This window comes from Trachypithecus francoisi, unplaced genomic scaffold, assembly GCF_009764315.1.
Source record: "Trachypithecus francoisi isolate TF-2019V2 unplaced genomic scaffold, Tfra_2.0 Lachesis_group18, whole genome shotgun sequence".
In the NCBI taxonomy this organism is placed as follows: domain Eukaryota; kingdom Metazoa; phylum Chordata; class Mammalia; order Primates; family Cercopithecidae; genus Trachypithecus; species Trachypithecus francoisi.
The window spans coordinates 805,265-817,359 of record NW_022681463.1 but is presented as its reverse complement, the minus strand read 5'-3'; the positions used below and the strand labels follow the sequence as shown (position 1 = coordinate 817,359).

The window sequence follows — 12,095 nt, the reverse complement described above, 5'->3', positions numbered from 1 at the left end:
GGAGGCCCCGGCCTCCCTGCCCTCTCCTCCACCGTTCTCCCCGCATCGCCCGGCTTCCCGCAAGCCGCTGGCACAGTCCCCTCTACACCCTCCGCGCACCGCCGCTCCTTTCCCTCCACACCCTCCGCGCATCGCCGCTCCCTTCCCCCGGGGGCGACCCGGCTCCCTTCTCTCTGAGCCGCCGTTCTCTGCCCCCACCCACTTCCGCAGGCAGCCCGCGCCACCCGCTTCCCGCCGCGCTCCCTCCCGCCCCCGCGCTTCCGGCCCCGCCCGCCCCCGCGCGGAGGACTGTGGGAGCGGCTTCCTTGGATTCCGCGCTTGGCAACGGCTCGGCGTCGCGCTTTGGCCAACCGCCGCGTCGTCCCTGGGCCCGACTAACTGTCGCCCGCTTCCCTCAGCGTGAGGTAGGAGAAGGGCGCTGGGGCCTAGTGCTTCAGGGTCCCTGGCAGCCGTGCCCCCGCGGCGTCCTGTGCGCCGAGCCCCGCCGATCGCCTCTTTGCGCGGCTCCTGCCCACCCCGGGGCGGTCTGAGGCGGGGCCCCGAATGGACTCGGCCTGCCCCTGCTTTTCTCCCGCGGGGCCCCGAGTGCGTCCCTCAGGCGCCCGAGTTGTCCACGCGGAAACGTGGGCGTTGGTTCTCACATCGCTGTCCCCGGGCCTAGCTTGCTCCTCTGAACTGGGACGGGCGTCGCGGGCCGTTTGGCCGTGGCTGTCCCAAGCCCCAGTCGCGGCTGACGGGAAACTTCAGACCCAGTTGGACCCCTGTGCCAGCTCTGGAGTCGCGCAGCAGAGGCGGGCACGTCGCTCTTTCGTTTTCTTGTTAGGTAAAGCACTTGAAATTGCCTGACACAAGTTGAATCAGGAGTGAAGATAAAAGTACACAACGGAATACAGAAAGCGCCTACTTAGCCTCACAAAGATGGAAACATTCCAGAAACGTGAAGTACTGTTGTCCCAAGATTCTTTGTTTTTTTTTTTTTTTTTTTTTTTTTTTTTTTTAAAGACGGAGTTTCATTCTTTGTTGCCCAGGCTGGAGGGCAATGGTGCGATCTCGGCTCACCGCAACCTCCGCCTCCCGGGTTCAAGTGATTCTCCTGCCTCAGCCTCCCGAGTAGCTGGGACTACAGGCATGCGCCACCACGCCTGGCTAATTTTTGTATTTTTAGTAGAGACGGGGTTTCTCCATGTTGGTCAGGCTGGTCTCGAACTGCTGACCTGAGGTGATCCGCCCGCCTCGGCCTGCCAAAGTGCTGGGATGACAGGCGCGAGCCACCGCGCCCAGCCGTCCCAAGATTCTTTCTAAGCCTAGAATTACACTTTTACCAGTCTGATTTTCTGGTTGTGAGTTATTTTATTTATTTATTTATTTATTTATTTTCCTTGAGAAACTGCAGTAGGCTTCTTGGAAGTAGACCAAGGGTGTCCAATCGTTTGGCTTCCCTGGGCCACATCGGAAGAATTGTCTTGGGCCACACATAAAATACACAAACCCTAAGATAGCTGATGAGCTTTAAAAAAAATCGCAAAAAAATCTCATAATGCTTTCAGAAAGTTTATGAATTTGTATTGGGCCGCATTCAAAGCCGTCCTGTGCCACGTGCGGGCCGGGGTTGGAAAAGTTTGAAGTAGACTGTCCGTCATAGTCAGTAGAAGAGTATTAAAAAACAGTTTAAAAAAAAAGGCTTTACTAGCATTTAATTTATATTAAATATAGGTGGCATTATCCTCAGATTATTTCAACATGGAAGGTTTGTTACATGTATGAGCTGTTTTGGAAATAGCCTGGAGAATCCAGAAACCCTGGGTTGTATAACAACAGTTGTTCTGCCACCCGTAGCTATTAGCCATGCTTGATTCCCTTCACTTTTCCTGGCCTCACTTTCCACATCTTTTAACATTTGTATGTTCCACAAGATGTCTATTCAACTAAAGTCTCAAGTCAAACCTTTTAAAAATCTGGTTACAACCTAGCAGAAAGGATTTCTCATTATAAAAGTTGCTTCTTTCTGTAACTTATGTGTCATCTAAACTGACTTAAATAGGGTTCATAATCTGAAATTATGGTTCAGAATAGTGGTTCTCAAAGTGTGGTCCCCAGACCAGCAGCCTCAGCATCACCTGGGTTTGAGAACCACTGGTTTAGTATTATCTGAGCTAAAACTTTTAAATAAAAATATTTTATATATCTTTTACCACTGACTTTTGATACCTTTTGAAGCTATTTTGAAATGACCATTTCTATGTGGGTGACATTTGCCCTTACAGTAGTTAATTTTCATTTCAAAAAATTATGAGAAATTAACTCAAAATTGATCAGTGACCTAAATTATAAGAGCTAAAACTGTAAAACTATTAGAAAAAAACCATAGGTATAAATATTCTTGACCTTGGATTAGGCAATTCTTTCTTACATACAATACCAAAAGTACATGCAACCAAAGAAAAAATAAATTGTGTATCATCAAAATTTAAAACATTTGTGCTTCAAAGTATACTACAAAGAATGTAAAATGATGAGGCATAGAATGGGGGAAAGTATTTGTAAATCATTTATATAATGTTTAGAATCCAGAATATGTAGAGGATCTTTATAATTCATGTGATAACCCGATTTTTAGGAATGAGCAGGCTGGGCACCGTGGCTCACGCCTGTAATCTCAGCACTTTGGGAGGCCGAGGCAGGTGGGTCACGAGGTCAGGAGATCAAGACCATCCCGGCTAACATGGTGAAACCCCGTCTTTACTAAAAATACGAGAAACAAAAAAAAACAAACACAAAAATTTGCTGGATGTGGTGGCCGGGTGCCTGTAGTCCCAGCTACTCGGGAGACTGAGGCAGGAGAATGGCGTAAAACCGGGAGGCAGAGCTTGCAGTGAGCCGAGATTGCGCCACTGCACTCTAGCCTAGGGGACAGAGCGAGATTCCGTCTCAAAAAAAAAAAAAGTGAGCAGAAGATCTGAACAGACATTTCTCCAAAGAGACACAGAAATGAGTAATAAGATGAAAAGATGTTCAACATCATTAGTCATCAGGGGAATGCAAGTCAGTACTACAATGAGATACCATTTCATACTCACTAGAATTGCTATAATCAGAAACAGGAACAATAACAAGTGTTGGCTAGGACATGGATAAATTGGAACCTTCATGCATTGCAGGTGGGATGTAAAATATGCAGCCACTTTGGAAAACAGTCTAGCTGTTCTTCCAAAAGTTAAACATAGAGTTACTATATGATCCAGCAATTCCTTTCCTAGATATATTCCCAGTAGAACTGAACATATATATCTATGCTAAAACTTGTACACACACGTTCATAGTGATGTTATTCATAAAAGTCAAAAAGTAGAAACCAAACGTCCATTAACTGATGAACGGATAAGCAAAATGTTGTAGATGTATTATTTAGCCATAAAAAGTAATGAAATATTGATACATACTACTGCATGGATGAACCTTGAAAGCATTATGCTAAGGGAAAGAGACCAGACACAAAAGGCTACATATTGTGTAATTTCCTTAACATGAAATGTCCAGAAGTGGCAAATTCATAGAGACAGAAAATAGATTAATGGTTGCCAGGAACTGAGGAAAGGGAAGGGAGGCATGGAGAGCTGCTAACAGGCCCCATATTTCTTTATTGGGATGATGAAAATGTTCTGGAATTACATACTGGGGATGGTTGCACAGCCTTGTGAATATACTAATAACCACTGAATTATGCACCTTGAAAAGTTAAATTGTATGGTATACGAACTGTAGCTCAAAAAATACTTTTGTTAGTATTTAAAATATATAAATTTTTAAAGGTTGTGAGAAGCCACATATATGGTATTATGCTGAGAAAAAGATTAAGCTGAAAATTTATTTTGTTATTTTTATTTTTTATTTATTTATTTTTTGAGACGGAGTCTGGCTGTGTCGCCCAGGCCGGAGTGCAGTGGCGCAATCTTGGCCTACTGCAACCTCCGCCTCCCACGTTCAGGCAATTCCCCTGCCTCAGCCTCCCGAGTAGCTGGGATTACAGGTGCCTACCATCATGCCTGGCTAATTTTTTTGTATTTGTAGTAGAGATGGGGTTTCACCATATTAGCTAGGATGGTCACGATCTCCTGACCTCGTGATCCACCCGCCTCAGCCTCCCAAAGTGCTGAGATTATAGGCGTGAGCCACTGTGCCCGGCCTAACCTGAAAATTTCTTGGGAATTTGCTGGTGAACTTAAAATGTACAGGCCTTAAAGAAAATATGTATTTGCTTTAAAGAAAATACATTTCTTAGATACTAGCAATACTACATTTCTTGGGTAATTAGCCCTCCTCCACCTCCCACCCCTCAAATTGCCTAAAATACTGACTTGATTTGAATGATACTTCCAGGAATCCTTGCCAGATTCTTTAGTAATTATTAGATTTACAATATATCTATATGGTAGTTTCATTTCTCCCATGCTTCTGTCCAAGTCAAAATGTAGAGATGAATCTTGAAATTTTACCTTTTTTTTTTTTTTGAGACGGAGTCTCGCTCTGTTGCCCAGGCTGGAGTGCGGTGGCGCGATCTTGGCTCACTGTAAGCTCCGCCTCCCGGGTTCACGCCATTCTCCTGCCTCACCCTCCCAAGCAGCTGGGACTACAGGCGCTTGCCACCACGCCTGGCTAATTTTTTGTATTTTTTAGTAGAAACGGGGTTTCACCGCATTAGGCAGGATGGTCTCAATCTCCTGACCTCGTGATCTGCCCACCTCAGCCTCCCAAAGTGCTGGGATTACAGGCATGAACCACTGCACCCAGCCGAAATTTTACATTTTTATTTGGGAAGAAAGAATTGCAATTTGAGGACCAGGTGGTCTTTGGTATGCCCAAAGAACAAAGAGAAAGTTTTTTATCAAAAGGAGAAATGTTATGTAGTGCTCTTCGAGAAAGTTCACTGAAGCTAGTGAGGTTCTGGGAAGCTGGCAAGTTCTAATTGGTGGGTAGCTGTGGTGGCCAGAATTAGTCCTATGTTTGCAGCAAGTTATCTCAGCAGCTATAAGTAAAATTGGCCTCAGGTTATAGCAGCCAGTTTCAGCAGCCAGACTTGCAGAGAATTCCACTATCTTTAAGCAATGTTGTGTGTCCTGAGTGCCTCCCCACCAACACACCCCAGCTTCTTGACTCTGTTTTAGTTGGGTATGAGAAGAATGACTCAATTTGTATGATCAGCTTTTACTCTTCTGTTTCACTTTGCTTTGATATCTTTTTTTTTCTGTCTTGCATTTTTTCCCTCAACATTTCGTTACGAAAATTTTCAAACATGCAGTAAGGTTTAAAGAATTTTATGGTGAATGTTACTCCTGCTACCTAGATTCCACCATTAACCTTTTTCTATAGTTGCTTTATCATGTACTTACCCATTTACCTATCTCTCAATCCATCTATCAAGCCGTCTTTTTTTTTAGAGAGACAGAGTCTCACTGTCAACCAGGTTGGAGTGCAGTGGCATGATCTCAGTTCACTGCAACCTCTGCCTCCTGGGTTCAAGCGATTCTCATGCCTCAGCCTCCCGAGTAGCTTGAATTACAGGTGTGCACCACCATGCCCTGCTAGTTTTTGTATTTTTAGTAGCGACAGGGTTTCACCATGTTGACCAAGCTGGTCTCAAACTCCTGACCTCAAGTTATCCACCTGTCTTGGCCTTCCAAAGTGTTGGAATTACAGGCATGAGCCATGGCGCCCGGCCAAAGCCATCTTATTTTATGTATTTTAAGCTAAATTACAGCTATTATACATTCCCTGAAATACCAGCATGCATATCAATTATACAGTTCAATATTTGTTTATAGTTCTTTTTTTTTTTTTTTTTTTTTTTTGAGACGGAGTCTCGCTCTGTCGCCCAGGCTGGAGTGCAGTGGCCGGATCTCAGCTCACTGCAAGCTCCGCCTCCCGGGTTTACGCCATTCTCTCGCCTCAGCCTCCCGAGTAGCTGGGACTACAGGCGCCCGCCATCTCGCCCGGCTAATTTTTTGTATTTTTTTAGTAGAGACGGGGTTTCACCGTGTTAGCCAGGATGGTCTCGATCTCCTGACCTCGTGATCCGCCCGTCTCGGCCTCCCAAAGTGCTGGGATTACAGGCTTGAGCCACCGCGCCCGGCCTGTTTATAGTTCTTTTGAGATAAAATTTACAAAGCAGAAATCTCAGTGTACATTTGCTGAGTTTTCACAAATGCATACACTTGTGTGACTCAAACCCCTGCCAAGATATAGAACGTTTATCATCACTCCAGAAAATTCTCTCATGTCCTTTTCCATTCATTCCCTACCCCCCATCCCTAAGAAGCGACCTCAATTCTGATGGTTTTCTACTGTAAATTAGTTTTGTCTGTTTGAGAACTTTGTATAAAGAAAACAGTGCATAATGTGCTGCTTTACGTAAGGCTTCTTTCACTCAGCATAATTGGGATTCTTTTTTATTGCTGGATAGTACTTCGTTGTGTAAGTATGCCACATTTTGCTTGTCCATTTTACTGATGGGTGTCTGGTTTGTTTCTTATTTTTCGGGATTATGAATAAAGCTATGACAAAGAAAAGAAAGGTTTAATTTGAAGAATGAGAGTTTCCTCTAAATTACCAGGTCCAGAGAGGTATGGGAGTGAAACAGCAGTCACATCTCCTTTACCTTCTTGGGCTAAGTAATCATATCTTGAAACTTGCTTGCTATTGCCACAAGTAGCTGTAAATTAATCTAACAACATCACCGTCTGGATACTATGACCCATACAATGTAGCCAATCACTAATCAACATTATTTTCATAAACCAGTGAGAATTTCTGACAGACAGCTTTGTGTCAGCCCACTCCCTGCCCCACTTTTTTGCCTTTAAAGATCTGCTTGAAACAAAGGCCAAAGGGAGCGCCTGCTCAGGGTTATGAAGTCTGAGTCTTCTGGACAGGCAGCCATCCTCATTTTGGCTCAAGTAAACTTTTTAGAATTATATTTTATGCTTCAATTCCTTTCTTTAGGTCGACAGCTGGTATGAACATTCTTATACAAATCTTTTTGTAGACATATGTTTTCATTTCTCTTTAGTAAAAATTTTTGAGTGGAATTGCTGGGTCATAAAAGGTACATGTTAATTTTATGAAACTGCAAGACTTTTCTTCCAAAGTGTATCATCTTATACTCCCATCAGCAGTGTATGAGGACTCTGGTTGCTCCACATCTTTGCTGACATTATGCGTTGTTGGTCTTTTTAATTTTACACATTCTGATGGGTATGTGGTAGTTTCTGCCTTGCATTTTAATTGACTATTGCATACCTTTCTTCTGCACTTGATACTAAGCTCCATGAAAATCAGGACAATCACTTGTACCCCCCTCTAGTGCCTGTCACTGTTCTTTCAGTGTCGTGGTTGTGAAATCAGTGTGAAATGAGGGCAATAACTTAATGTTTTGACATCTAGTTTTGGGAATTTGATGTGAAAAAAATTGAAACCTTGAAAATATATACAGATAAATTTGACCAAAAATGTTATTAAATAGTTATACTTTATTGGAATTAAGAATTATTTCTGGGCCGGGTGCGGTGGCTCAAGCCTGTAATCCCAGCACTTTGGGAGGCCGAGACGGGCCGATCGCGAGGTCAGGAGATCGAGACCATCCTGGCTAACACGGTGAAACCCCGTCTCTACTAAAAAAATACAAAAAACTAGCCGGGCGCGGTGGCGGGCGCCTGTAGTCCCAGCTACTCGGGAGGCTGAGGCAGGAGAATGGCGTAAACCTGGGAGGCGGAGCTTGCAGTGAACTGAGATCCGGCCACTGCACTCCAGCCTGGGCGACAGCGCAAGACTCCGTCTCAAAAAAAAAAAAAAGAATTATTTCTGGCCTGGCATGGTGGCTCATGCTGGTAATCCCAGCATTTTGGGAGGCCAAAGTTGGAGGATGACTTGAGCTCAGGAGATTGAGTCCAGCCTGAGCAACATAGGGAGATCCCATCTTTACAAAAAATTTCTTTTTTTTTTTTTGAGACAGAGTCTCACTCTGTCGCTCGGGCTGGAGTGCAGTGGCTGGATCTCAGCTCACTGCAAGCTCCGCCTCCCGGGTTTACGCCATTCTCCTGCCTCAGCCTCCGGAGTAGCTGGGACTACAGGCGCCCGCCACCTCGCCCGGCTAGTTCTTTGTATTTTTTAGTAGAGACAGGGTTTCACGGTGTTAGCCAGGATGGTCTCGATCTCCTGACCTCGTGATCCACCCGTCTCGGCCTCCCAAAGTGCTGGGATTACAGGCTTGAGCCACCGCGCCCGGCCTACAAAAAATTTCAAACTTAGTTGGGTGTGGTGGCACAAGCCTGTAGTACCAGGGAGGCTGAGGTGGGAGGATCACTTGTGCCAGAGAGGTCAAGGCTATAGTGAGCCGTGATTGTGCTACTGCATTCCGGCCTAGGCAACAGAGCAAGACATATCTCAAAAAATATATATATTTCTTATACCAAGAACATATTTACACTGCCAGTTTTTCCTAGGTATAAATGATGCAAAATGTGCACCTGGCTCCAGAGACAGATGAAGATGATCTTTATTCCGGCTATAATGACTACAATCCAATCTGTGATATCGAGGTAACGAAAGCTAGTTGTTTTTTTACATTGGTCTTGGTTAAACAGCTGGTTTATGAAGACTGTGGATTTGAGAGTTCTACTTTATTATGCTTTAGATTAAATAAGCTGATTAAAAAATCTAGAAAAGTGCTATTACAGGAGATTCTACTGACTTCCACCAAAAATAATAATTGCAGCAGAAGGAAAGATCATGAGACAGGTTACAAAAATGAATTAAGATGAATTATATATACTTGTATTCTTCAGCACTAGCTGTCCAAATGTGTAAAAGACTTAGATCACCTGAAGGTATTTAAAATTAGGGTTTTAAAAAAATTCTAAAGTTGAAATGGCTTGTTTTTTTTTTTTGTTTATTTGTTTTTTAATTTTTGTGAGTACATAGTAGGTGCATATATTTATGGGGAATATGGGATATTTTGATACAGGCATACAGTGTGTAATAATCACATAAAGGTAAATAGGGTTTCTGTTACATCAAGCATTTATCCTTTGTATTTCAAACCATTTGATTATATTCTTTTAGTTATTTTTAAATGTGTAATTAAATTATTGACTATAGTCACCCCATTTTGCTATCAAATACTAGATCTTATGCATTCTTTCTATTTTTTTTTTTTGTACCTATTAACCATTCCCACCCCTTCCCCCTGCCACTACCCTTCCCAGCCTCTGGTAATCATCCTTCTATTCTCTATCTCCTTGAGTTCAGTTGTTTTAATTTTTAGATCCCAGAAATAAGTGAAAACATGCGATGTTTGTCTTTCTGTGCCAGGCTTATTTCACTTAATAGAATGGCCTCCAGTTCCATCCACATTGTTGCAAATAACAGGATCTCAATTCTTTTTTATGGCTAGTTTTCCATGGATATATGTACATTTTCTTTATCCATTTGTCTGTTGACAGACATGTAAGTTGCTTCCAAATCTTGACTGTTGTGAATACTGCTGCAGCAAACATGGGAGTGCAGATATCTCTTTGATATGCTATGATGTAGTTTGTATATTTATCCCCACCCACATCTTAATGTTGAATTGTAATAATACCCAGCATTGGAGGTGAGACCTGGTGGGAGGTGATAGGATCATGAGAGTGGATTTCTCATGAATGATTTAGCATTATCTTCTTGGTGCCATCCTCACCCCATGTGACATGACTGCTCCCATTTTGCCTTCTGTCATGAGTGAAAGCTCCCTGAGGCCTCCCCAGAAACTGAGCAGATACTGATGTCATGTTTGTATAGCCTGCAGAACCATGAGCCAATCAAACCTTTTTTCTTTATGAATTACCCAATCTCAGGCATTCTTTGGTGCAAAAGTAACTGCAGTTTTTGCCATTTTAATTGCAAAACTACAATTACTTTTGCACCAACCTGATAGCAATGCAAGAATGGCCTGGTACATACTGATTTCTTTTCTTTTGAGTATATTCCTAGCAGTGGGATTGTTGGATATGGTAGATCTATTTTTAGTTTTTTGAGGAACCTCTAAACTGTTCTCCCTAGGGGTTGTACTAATTTACATTCTCACTAATAGTATATGAGGTTTCCCTTTTCTCCACATTCTCACCAGCATTTGTTATTACCTGTCTTTTGGATAAAAGCCATTTTAACTGGAATGAGATGACATCTCATTGTAGTTTTGATTTCCATTTCGCTGATGGTCAATGATGTTGAACACTTTTTCATATACATGCTTGGCCATTTGTATGTCTTCTTTTGAGAAATATCTATTCAGATCTTTTGCCCATTTTTAAATCAGATTATTAGGTTTTGTTCCTACAGTTGAGTTCATTACATATTCTGGTTATTAATCCCTTGTCAGAGGGATAGTTTATAAATATTTTCTCCTACATGGGTGGGGCACCCACGCCAAGATGGCTGAATAGGAACAGTTCTAGCCTCCAGCTCCCAGTGTGAGCAACACAGAAGACAGGTGATTTCTGGCATTTCCAACTGAGGTACTGGGTTTATCTCACTGGGGCGTGTCGGACAGTGGGTACAGGACAGTGGGTGCAGCCCAGCAAGTGAGAGCTGAAGCAGGGCGTGGCATCGCTGCACCCGGGAAGTGCAAGGGGGAAGGGAATTCCCTTTCCTAGCCAAGGGGAATCATGACACACAACACCTGGAAAATCAGGTCACTCCCACCTTAATACTACGCTTTACCAAGGGTCTTAGCAAATGGCGCACCAGGAGATTATATCCCATGCCTGGCTCAGGGGGTCCCACGCCCACGTGGCCTCCCTCATTGCTAACACAACAGTCTGAGATCTAACTGCAAGGTGGCAGCGAGGCTGGGGGAGGGGTGCCCGCCATTGCTGAGGCTTAAGTAGGTAAACAAACCAGCCAGGAAGCTCGAACTGGGTGGAGCCCACCGCAGCTCGAGGCAGCTGGTCTGCCTCTGTAGACTCCACCTCTGGGGACAGGGCATAGCCAAACAAAAGGCAGCAGAAACCTCTGCAGATGTAAATATCCCTGTCTGACAGCTTTGAAGAGAGTAGTGGTTTTCCCAGCATGGAGGTTGAGATCTGAGAACAGACAGACTGTCTGCTCAAGTGGGTCCCTGACCCCCGAGTAGCCTAACTGGGAGACACCCCTCACTAGGGGCAGACCGACACCTCACACCTCACACGGCCGGGTACACCTCTGAGATGAAGCTTCCAGAGGAACAGTCAGACAGCAACACTCGCTGTTCAGCAACATTCACTCTTCTGCAGCCTCCGCTGCTGATACCCAGGCAAACAGGGTCTGGAGTGGACGTCGAGCAAACTCCAACAGACCTGCAGCTGAGGGACCTGACTGTTAGAAGGAAAAATAAACAGAAAGGACATCCACACCAAAATCCCATCTGTATGTCACCATCGTCAAAGACCAAAGGTAGATAAAACCACAAAGATGGGGAGAAAGCAGTACAGAAAAGCTGGAAATTCTAAAAATCAGAGTGCCTCTCCCCCACCAAAGGAGCGCAGCTTCTTGCCAGCAATGGAACAAAGCTGGACGGAGAATGACTTTGATGAGTTGAGAGAAGAAGACTTCAGACAAACTTCTCCGAGCTAAAGGAGGAATTACGAACCCAGCGCAAAGAAACTAAAAACCTTGAAAAAAGATTTGACAAATGGCTCACTAGAATAACCAATGCAGAGAAGTCCTTAAACGACCTGATAAACATGAAAACCATGACACGAGAACTACGTGACAAATGCACAAGCTTCAGTAACCGATTCGATCAACTGGAAGAAAGGGTATCAGTGATTGAAGATCAAATGAATGAAATGAAGTGAGAAGAGAAGTTTAGAGAAAAAGGAGTAAAAAGAAATGAACAAAGCCTCCAAGAAATATGGGACTATGTGAAAAGACCAAATCTACGTCTGATTAGCGTACCTGAAAGTGACAGGGAGAATGGAACCAAGTTGGAAAACACTCTGCAGGGTATTATCCAGGAGAACTTCCCCAACCTAGCAAGGCAGGCCAACATTCAAATTCAGGAAATACAGAGAATGCCACAAAGA

The 12,095-nt window shown here is 43.8% G+C and overlaps 1 protein-coding gene across 9 annotated transcripts in view; it reads left to right on the top strand.

Annotated features, from left to right (window-relative positions):
* Nucleotides 1–216: 216 nt before the first annotated feature.
* The window catches only part of IFT88 (intraflagellar transport 88), a 132,378-nt gene continuing 120,499 nt past the window's right edge, over nucleotides 217–12,095 (top strand). For 2 of the 9 annotated variants that reach the window (XR_004428875.1, XM_033177030.1), the window contains exons 1-2: nucleotides 259–404; nucleotides 8,496–8,591. Coding sequence is in view for 5 of the 9 variants with exons in the window: in XM_033177030.1 (XP_033032921.1) it covers nucleotides 8,502–8,591 (90 nt within the window). In the remaining 4 variants the exon portion in view is untranslated. The other 7 variants (XR_004428874.1, XM_033177027.1, XM_033177029.1 and 4 more) reach the window with 5 other exon arrangements.